Consider the following 11239-nt stretch of genomic DNA (forward strand, 5'->3'; position numbering starts at 1 on the left):
GTTCAAATGTTGTTTTAAATGTTAAACTTCTATGAAATTATTTATTCATATATATGGTACAAAAACAAGTCAAAAAACAATAAATAAAAATAACTTAAAATTACAATTATGACGTAGGCATAAATAACATTTGCACTGCGTACGCTATTAAAATCATTGCAGACTTTTCGTGGTCCTACTTTTAAAAACAACCCATTCGCACTACCTAATACATACTTAATATAAATTTATTACCTCCAACTCTTAATAGAGATATTATGTTTTTATAAATCTGCGGCGCAACATTACGGTACAATTTATAGAGCAATTAATATTCATAAATAACCGTACATAGTCTAAATGAAATTAGTAAATTAATGGTGCTATTGCCGGCATTATTTTGATAAAGTGCCGTTTACACTGGGGGGCAATTCACAAAGTTTAATCCGGTACAGGTAGACTAGACTAGCTAACACGAGTTAATGTCTAGCCAGATACTAATAGTAAATTAAACAAGAGTATTAAACATTGAGTCGTTGTTGTAGGTAACGCTATTTTTCTACTAGGTATTTTTGTTTTTCTCCTCTTAACTTTTAGGACCTTCTCAGAGATCTCATAGAAAAGTTACGTGTCTAAAATGCTTTTATTAATTATATTTTTCTCTTTGCCTATACCTGTGGTCTATATAAAATATACGCTAATAAATTACAAAAATAGTGAATACCCCATCTACAATACCGATGAGTATGCTGTGTTTTATAGGTTGTCAGTCTACTCAGTCTTCTATATTTCAGTATAATTCCTTACTATTTTTGTCAGTGTTTACTACGTTTCACGGTTACCGTTTCAAATAGTTATTATTTCACCACAAGAGAATTTGGATATTATTCAGATTATTGCGACTGCCAAAAATATTTGTACCTACCAATAATTTGCTTTGTTCCTAATAGCCCGGCGACATGAAACCAACAAACTATAGGAGGGGCATTTAAATCAGGTATATAAATAAATGTTATTGATTTGATATGCATATGATTCTACTGTCTGCTTTGCACTTCAATCAGTAAAATAAGTTAAAAGCACTAACCCGAGTGCCACAGAACACACGATCCGAAGTCCAAGGCTTACGCCGACCGCCATAATAGGTACCATTGGTTAATTAAAACAAATAAATGACGATCGGTATCAGGGATGAGCGTCCGCTGCGCTACGAGCGTGCCTTTCGTGGCCGAGGCATAAGAGTAATGTCAAATACATATCAAATCTATATCAGATATTGAAAATCTGAATGCCGCTTCAGGCAGTTATCCCGCCATCAGTCGCAAACGTTCCGCGATTTGGTCCAATAACCGATTAAACTTTGCATAATCCCCAACTACGTAGATCTGAATACATTGTATGGCTTCCGGGAAGTGATTTTAAATTGAAATCGCATAAAAGCTATGAAAATGAATTAGTCGTGTGACTTTCGATCGACAAAATCGCTTCTGGAACAGATGATATTTTCCCAGGCACCAATAAAACTGGAAGTGCCTTTAGCTTTTTATTAAATACCTATGCTGTTCTTGATGTTCTTGTCTTATAGTTCTTATTTATTTTGTAGACTTGTACTTAAGTACCTACATTAAGCATAATTTCCCATAATTAGCCGATCAGCTTTTTTTAAATACCGGCATAAATCTAGCTATTGTAAATTGTAAGCATTTATTAAAATTAAGATTGTGTGATCTTACCGACGTACGGTGCTTGTAGGTATGTAACTGGTACTCACGCTTTACTCTAATATGTCTGAGATACAATTTGTCGGAAATACAGACGCCAGTAGGGAATTCCACATCTTTTCACGATGTAAATGAGGATATGTAATGCTTCGTAGAATAAGAAGCTACTTTGAAGATAATGATGGAAATGGCATATTTTTTTCCCAATAGGTACCTATTATATACATAAATATATCAATATATGGAGGAGACAGTAGGACCTCCCATACAACCATTTCCAGTCGCCGTTACGACGCGGTGTTGACACATCTTGTGTCGACACCGTCTGTTTCGGTCACAATTCCAGTCGCAGAGTCGTCGCCGTGTCGACACAGTTACCAGAAATGGGGAAGGGTCGACACATGACACAAAGTGACATAAAGTGTGGTCGCCGTGTGCACACATTGTTTCGGGTTTGCGACTACTTTATGCCAAAATCATTCGTTCATTCGTTCATTTTGTTCCTGTCAAATGGAAACTGTCAGATGGAAAAATACTTAAATAAAAATAAGTGACATTAATACGCCATCTCTAAAACGGATTACAAGACGTAATTATATATTGTTTGCATTTATATTACAATAGGACTTAAATTATTATGGGGAATTAAACTGCTCGAGTGATTTGATAAACTAAGTGTAATATAATCAACGCGCCACCACATTGTTTTAGTTTAGCCGGAAATGAAATTGTTTACTTCTCAGTGCCTGTGTTCATAATTATATTATTTGAAGCATTTTTAGTACTTCGATGCGTATACTATACTTAAATAACAGAAATAACGCTTTACATACTACGAAACTTGTTAATTATGATGTATAAATATGGTTTAAGGCTGAGAAATATTGCAGTCACAAAGTAGTTGCAATGTTTCGACTTTGTGTCGACTCTGTGTTGACACATGACACGCGCTGTCAAAAGTAATAACAAAGTTACTGGTATGTTACTGGATTTGCAAAATGGCTCCTTGTGTTGATTTGTTTTCAGATATTCTCAAAGTGTAAAAATGCCGTGGTCAGAGATGGGCATTAATCGATTAACTGTTTATTCGACTAATTAATGGAATAAAAAAAGTTAATTCTCAAATTTTAATCGCGATTAGTTTAGTCGACCTAACATAGATTGAAATTGAATTAATCTGAATATTAATCGAATAAATTATCGATTAAATCTCGATTGAAAGTTGACAGGGGGCCATTTTTGTACGTAAAAATAATAGAAATGTCTTGCATGCAGATGGTAGCAAAACACTTTGTCATAAAAGTCGAGATGGGTGTCGATATATAGGTTTTAGGGAGTGCCGATTTCGAAAATAATGACCATTTTGGAATCCAAAATGGCGGCCATGCACTATGCCATAAAAGTCGTCATGGGTGTCGTTTTATAGGTTTTAGGGGGCGCAGATTTCGAAAATGATGACCATTTTGGATTCCAAGATGGCGGCCATGCACTATGTCATAAAAGTCGTCATGGATGTCGTTTTATAGGTTTTAGGGGGCCCCGATTTAGAAAATGATGACCATTTTGAAATCCAAAATGGCGGCCATGCACTATGTCATAAAAGTCGTCATGGGTGCCGTTTTATAGGTTTTGGGGGGCGCAGATTTAGAAAATGATAACCATTTTGGATTCCAAAATGGCGGCCATGCACTATGTCATAAAAGTCGTCATGGGTGTCGTTTTATAGGTTTTAGGGGGCGCAGATTTCGAAAATGAAGACTATTTTGGATTCCAAGATGGCGGCCATGCACTATGTCATAAAAGTCGTCATGGATGTCGTTTTATAGGTTTTAGGGGGCGCAGATTTCGAAAATGATAACATTTTCCATTTCAAAATGGCGGCAATGCACTATGTCATAAAAGTCGTCATGGATATCGTTTTATAGGTTTTAGGGGGCGCAGATTTCGAAAATGAAGACTATTTTGGATTCCAAGATGGCGGCCATGCACTATGTCATAAAAGTCGTCATGGATGTCGTTTTATAGGTTTTAGGGGGCGCAGATTTCGAAAATGATAACATTTTCCATTTCAAAATGGCGGCAATGCACTATGTCATAAAAGTCGTCATGGATATAGTTTTATAGGTTTTAGGGCCGCAGATTTCGAAAATGATGACTATTTTGGATTCCACTTGTATGACAAAATACGTAGCCGCCATCTTGGATTATAAAATGATCATCGTTTTCGAACTCTGCACTCCCTAAAACCTATAAATCGACATCCGTGACGACGCAAGTTATCTTTATTTTCAGATCTAACAAATTGCTACAGAATACAAAGGACAAAAAAGAAGCGAGGAGGTAATGAAACAAGCAAAAATACAGATGATTCCTCGACGCAATTGGGTGATTCTTAAATTGTGTCCAGATTTTTTTTGTCATAAAAGTTTTTATTTTTCACATATTACTCTCACAAGTTCCGTGACATTTCGACCTTGTAATTTTTTAAGTAAATGTTTTATTTATCTATGAGGATCTCACTAGAATAGTATAATCAAGAGGTATGTTTATATTTGATGAATGAAATAGTAACGCAAAAAAAAAAATATTTGTGTCTTATATTCCTGCCGAAGACTTTTATTTTACCTTTTCCTTCTACACAAGTTTGGCCAAGTAATAAGAATTTAGGGCTCTCAATTTTATTTTGACTTCTACAACAGTAAAGCTATGAGGCCATGTTTGGTATCGTTTTCGTATAAATTCGCAGTACCAAATTTAGTTAAGGTATCACATTGACACCATTCCGAAGTAAAAACATATAAACTTATTAAAATACTTTCTTTTAAACTCCTCTTCACGCTTAAACTGCTGAACAGTTTTAATTTAAATTTGGTACACATATATTTTGAGTCCCGGGACAGGATATAATAAGTTATCTCAAAAATCATCCTTTAAAGGTGTGAAATGAGGTGTAGGGGGGAATTCAGATTTGACTTCTTGAAGTTAATACTGTTTAAGTTTAGGTTTGAAGTCATGTTTTTTCATCATTTTTAACTAAATCAAAGATGTAGACCATCCCAAATTTCATATAAATCGGTTCAGCGGTTATTGATTTCCCGTACAAATTTCCACACCACTTTTCACACCTTCAAAAGATGATTTTGGTTATAAGATCTATCCTATGTCCTGTTCCGGGACGCAAACTATTTCTATACCAAATTTCAACGAAATCGGTTCAGCGGTTAAGCGTCAAGAAGAGTTTCAAAAAAACCGGCCAAGTGCGAGTCGGACTCGCGTATTAAGGGTTCCGTACATTAAGTCCGACTCGCGCTTGACTGCACATTTCTAATAGGTTTTCCTGTCATCTATAGGTAAAGAACTATTTTGTGTATTCAGACGGACATACATACAGACGCACGAGTGATCCTATAAGGGTTCCGTTTTTTCCTTTTGAGGTACGGAACCCTAAAAAGATTTATTTTTATTTTGTGGAATGGTGTCAATGTGATATCTTAAATGGATTCAGCACCCCAGATTTATACGAAAACGATACCAAACACGGCCTAGCACCTTCACTGATATAGATATGTCAAGATAAAATTGAGAGCCCTAAATAAACTTTCAAGAGCGGATATCTCAAAAACTATTCAACATATCGAAAAAATTGACTGAATAAACTTGTAACAAATTAAATTAACTTTCATTTTGTATAAGTGGCCATGTCGGTGAGATGCATAGTTTCCGAGATATAATCGAAAAACGGGAAAATGGGACCTTCAAAGCCCCCTCTCTCCCCCCCGCTCAAGGGCTACGGCCGGGGACTTTTGATATGTTCACCTCCTAACTTGTCAAACCGAGTTACGGAGTCAAAAATTGTGTTCCGAGCATTTCCCTCTACAACTTTTGGAGCATTCGTTGCCTGACCTAAGTAGCTTATTGAATTTCTTTAAAAACTTTTCTGTAAAAGGTTGACGGGTGTTGGGTGTTTATATGGTTTCGGTCGATTATTATCATTTGCATTGCCCATGATGACTTACTAGAATTACGAGCACACGAGACACTAATAGTAGTTTGACAAACCTTGGTTTTCAAGAGGTATTTTATATTGACATTTGCTGTCACAAATTTGCTGTCAGATTTAGTCGCAAACCGCACGCAAAGTGCACACAAATGTGTCGACACCTTGTTACGGAAAAGTGTAGACACGGCGACGACACTTTGTTTCGAAACAATTCTAGACACATTGTGTGGACTCTGTTACGACACATCTGACATTTAGTTACCACTTTGTGATTCTGCGACTGGAATGGTTATATGGGCTATTGCTGTTTATATATTTGATATAAGTATGTACGAAATTTAGAGTTTTATTTATTGATTTTGGTAAGATATGCTGACGCTAGATGTCGACTACGAAATAACGCGCGTTTTGGTAAGAAAACTGATGTATGGAGTTACCTCTCTTTCTTTACTTATATTACTCTACGCTACGGTAGTATGATATTTGAGTAGAATAAATAAGTCTCATATCAGCGCCTGTTTTTGATACACGACTCCCAAACAATGAACGTTAACATGGCGCAGTCGGTAGGATACGAACTTGCATTTCCAAAGGGAATCTCATTTCCAACCTTAACACCAAGTTATAAATTATCCTTCCTATTCCCGAAAATTATGGACAAAGGAGCCTAATTCTGATCGTGAGTTATTTATACCTATCGGAAAACTGTTTGCAACGGTCTGCTCCTAACATACTTTTAGGTTGCATCTTAGGCGTTTGTATCCAATATTAAATTTCAGGAACAGAAAAAGTTCTTTATTTAATCAAAACACAAAACAATACTAAAGATAAGACAAAACCTAAATCTAAATTAAGATTTAATATCTACCAAACTATGCGAACCGAAAGACACGTTAGAAGCTAAAACTGTGTATTAATCACTTATTTGAACAGTTGTTTAGAATATTGGCAAAGAGAATGGTTTACTAACGAATGGGCCAAAAACGTTTCCCAAAGTATCACATCCCAAACTATGTTTCCCAAATTATCATTTCCCAAAAAAATGTTTGGCAAAACAACTTATCGCAATTTTTCAGTTAGCAATAGTCTTTTTTGGCAAGTTATTGTTTAGCAAATAATTACTTGGACAAGTTTCATTTTACCAAGTATTATTTAGTCAAATGTATCATTATATCATTAAGTATAACTTACTTGCATAAAGGGAGCTGGGGCTTTATTATAAAAAAGTCGGTTCTGGCGCTTCGCCGGCCGCTGCCGCGGCACGCTCGCTTCGCTCGCTCGGCTCGCGCACTGTAAGGTCGCAGTTCTACCTAACACTCCTCCTCGCTTCGCTCGTCGTCGTACCTACACCGACCTGCCTTTAAAGAGTGTTATGTTAAACGCTCTATCTCCGCCATTTTCAATTTTAGAAAAAAGTTTTCCAAGTAAAAGTGTCCTATCTTGACGTGTTCGTTACAATCATTTAAAATATATGTCATAATGACACCACTCTCGATAAAAAATTTCCAAGTCCCAGCTCCCTTTAAAACATCAATTTTTGGAGGCGTCTAACTCGGCCATTTTTTATTTTTGAGAAAATATTTTTCAATAAAAGATGGTTATTTTGACGTGATCTACACATTACAATCATTTAAAAATAGTGTCATAGTGACACCACTTTGTCATAAAAAATCTAAGTCTCAGGCCCCTTTGCTCCAGTCCAACCAAAACGTTTGCTAAATAAGTTTTTGTCCTAATAACATTTGACAAAGTAAAATCTTGCCAAATGATAATTTGACCAAATAAATTATATGCGAAGTGTAACTTTGCTAAAGGTTCCTTTGGGAAATGAAACTATTGCGATAAGTTTCTTGGGAAGTGAAATTTGGCGAAAGGTATTTGGCCCAAACGAAAGTACACCAAAGAGAATAGATAGTACTTATAGAGGGCTATTGTCATAGTACATTTTGTAGTCACAGTCAATTTACTGCCATCTATCGACATACGATTAAAACTAAAAATTAAAATGTATAAAAATATCAAAAAAATTATAAATATATGGATAAATGATTTTTTTATTTATTTTTCAGAACGCCATATGACTTTGACCCATGTTCTTTCACTGAATGACTTTTTCTTGATGTTCGATGCACGTTTTTTCCTTAGACTTTATTTATTATTTATCTTATACGGAGTTATCTTTGATATCGGTCATATTTTTCAGGTAACGCACATGGCAGGGCGCACGCTCAGCCTGACCCTGCGTTACGAGGATTTTAGCTGCCGCGCGGGTCAGTACGTCCTGCTGCAGTGTCCGGACATCTCCCGCCTCGAGTGGCACCCGTTTACTGTTGTTAAAGTGAGTACTGACGAGCCAATCAGGGCTATAAGCATCTCCCCCGTCTGTATAGTTTTAATGCCTAACTTTATCGTACACTTGCAACCTGCCCCGGCTTTGCACTGGTTATTACACAAAACTTTCTCCAAGAATCACTCTATTGATAAGTGAAAACCGCATGAATATCCGATCAGTAGTTTTTGAGTTGATCGCGTGCATACATACATACAGACGCGGCGGGGAACTTTGTTTTATAAGGGCTTCCTAGCACTGATACTCACCTTAAAATAACTAAGATTTATAATAATTTAGAACATGAACTGAAAAACAGCAAATAAATATAAGCGCTATTTTCCAACTTTAATCCTTAAACCAGCAACGTGTAAAAAACTGTTTTTTCCGTTTTTCCTGTCGAGAATAATAACGCCGAAAAACTGTTGTTTTTAAAAATCATAATATAACATTTTAATAGTTGACTCTTATACAGCTCTTATGTGTTTATTTTTTGATGCAGGTTCCTACATCTAGTCAAAGAAATTTTATTGTTTGGATAAGAGTGAAGGGCGATTGGACTGAGGCGCTAGAGAGGCTACTGTTGCAGAACGGACCAAATCTCAGGTGAGTTTGTCTTATCGCAACTAAATACATATTGTGAAAATTTATTATAATTTATATTATAAGTATACGGTAGGTACCGATACTGTGCCACTTTGTTAAAATACATAATACGTATACTGCAGTGCACCTTGAGAAAATAACAAAAATGAAAAAATAGGAGCTTAAACTCGTACGTACTCCTCGTACATTCAAAAAACCAGGCTCGTTTTCCACAGCTCTATACAATATTATTAAGTGATTGTACCTAGTTTGTAATGTTTAACTTTTTGTGTAGGTACGAGTATATTGTAAATACTTTATGAATCTTATTGTGTAACAAGTAATCGTTTTGGTATAAACTGTAACTAGTGTAAGCTTGTGTGTTGTGTGAATAAAATATAATAAATGTATCATGTTTACGTACTTTTTAAAATGTCTTAAATTGCAGGCAAATTACTTTTTGTTTATTCTTATGTATCTGTATCCCATTTTTTTAGTTAAAACAGTTATCGCCTTGTACAACAACTTTACGGTGTGTTAATATACCGCATTACATTAATTTTGTAACGTAAATTGGTATTTCTGGACTCAAATGTTTCAAAGCTTCAATCTCTCTCACCTCGGCCGTTCAACTCGCACTCCTATTGCAGTATCCTAGTGGACGGCCCGTTCTCGTCGCCGATGCAAGCGGCCCGGAGCCGGCGCGTGGCGGTGTGCGTGGCGGCGGGCGTCGGCGTCACTCCCTTCGTGTCGCTGTTGCATCACATGCTGCTGTAAGTTTCATAACTGTTGTAAACTTTATAAAGAATGTCGCAACTGGCGACCGATATCTTGTAAGAGATACTATATTTTGCGGAACCATCTATTACGCTATATAGTCCTAAATAAATGTGTCAATAAATAAATAAATTTTATATTATGTCTGGAGTGAAGTATTCTCAATTCGTTGTTTCAGGAACCCAACAAGTCGCTTACCCGGACGAATTCACTTAATATGGATAGTCCGACACGAAAAAGAACTGACATGGCTGACAGAGCTCGCCACCAAAACCCTCACAGAACTCAGAAATGCCAACAAACCTGACCGGCTGCACCTACAACTCTACGTTACGAATACAGTCCAAAATGCACCAAGACTTCATACTAACAAAGATCAAATTGCAACACACGTTGTACTCCTCGACGAAAAAAGCTCTCTAACTGGAGTAGTTACTGATGATAAAGCGACTCTTCTCACACCCAATATAAAGAGAAGAGATTATTTACATAATGATACGAAAGACGGAGTGAGTGAAGATTTTAGTATAGCAAAAGAGTTTCCCCATTTGGCGTGCAGGGTGAGGAAAGGCAGGCCACATTGGGATCAACTGTTTGATTCCTGGGTGCATCTATATCCAGAGTAAGTTCCAGAATGATTGATGTATGATGTATCCTCTTTATGACGTAAAAAAATACTTATTGAAAATTTGGGTAATTGGTTAATTAGTTAGGAAACTAATTGCCCCTTTTACGACTTTAGATCACTGTTCCAAGATGCCAAATTCAATTCAATTGGATTTCTCGTCGTCGACTTGAAATATTTATTATAAAACCCTGACGAAATAAAAGGAAAGTCCTCCGTCCTCCGGTATGGCAAAATAATACTTATGCTGTATTTGTTTACAGGGATCACCTAAACTTATATTGCTGCGGACCAAAGAAATTAGTAAAATTGTTAAGAAACAAATGTAAACAGATCTCAAGAGGCAAAACAAAATTTACATTCATACACGAAGGATTCTCTTGATAAGTACCTAATGCTTACATTTGTATTGAAATGCTATTAAAATTGTTTAATGAAAGCAGCTTCCTTATTTCCTATCCATTGCAAAACCATTGACATAGATATCTAGGGACTGGCTTTACGGCGTAAACCCAGTCCCTACAGGCAATAATAATGAGGCATGCCAGGGGCCAGTACAGCGGTGTGACACCGCTACAAAACGATTGGTTGATGAGTTCGCATCACGCGTGCGATTGGTTGATGAGTTCGCATTACGCGCGCTATTTGTCGCAACTAGTTGCGTTAGACTGCACGATTGGCTGGAATTCGTGAGTAACACCGCTGAATTAGTACCATTTTTAGTGCCCGTAGTGCCCGTTCTTAGATATTAAGGTCACTGTACAAAACCAAGCCAATATTAAACTTTTCTAATTGCGTACTTATGAAGCAGTTACAATTTGACCTTGATGAGCTTTTGCCGAGTTATAATGTCTGTGTAGCATTATGCTAACTGCCTAGTCCATTAAACTTAGTAAAAGTCAAATCTAGACACGCGGCAGCGTGTCCAGCCAAGTTCAAAGAAAAATTAAAACTTTCACTAACTAAAATGGCAAGACTCTTTGTATTAAATTCGATTTGATTTCTTTTACAAGTTACAAGGCTTTCAAGACGTTGGGTTCACTTTTAGAGCTGAGCAATGACTTTTTTGCTTATAATTTCAAATATTTGTTTCTAGTTGGATTATGGCCGGACGATCCTTGGGCCAAAGCGCATCCAACTCTGTACAAAATGTACGAGAATACAGCGCACGTACTGTCAATTATTTTCTTGATTATTAGTGGCATCGGTACCTATCAAAATGA

General features: G+C 36.5%; 1 protein-coding gene across 1 annotated transcript in view; it reads left to right on the forward strand.

Moving 5' to 3' along the window:
- LOC134792704 (NADPH oxidase 4-like) overlaps positions 1–10455 on the forward strand; it is a 36813-nt gene extending 26358 nt beyond the window's left edge. Inside the window, exons 8-12 of the mRNA XM_063763999.1 lie at positions 7904–8038; positions 8532–8635; positions 9265–9387; positions 9570–10013; positions 10280–10455. Of these exons, the coding sequence (XP_063620069.1) occupies positions 7904–8038; positions 8532–8635; positions 9265–9387; positions 9570–10013; positions 10280–10400 (927 nt within the window). The 3' untranslated portion in view covers positions 10401–10455. The remainder of the gene's footprint in view (positions 1–7903; positions 8039–8531; positions 8636–9264; positions 9388–9569; positions 10014–10279) is intronic.
- Positions 10456–11239: the final 784 nt, after the last annotated feature.

Source organism: Cydia splendana, chromosome 8 (genome assembly GCF_910591565.1).
Source record: "Cydia splendana chromosome 8, ilCydSple1.2, whole genome shotgun sequence".
Lineage (NCBI taxonomy): Eukaryota > Metazoa > Arthropoda > Insecta > Lepidoptera > Tortricidae > Cydia > Cydia splendana.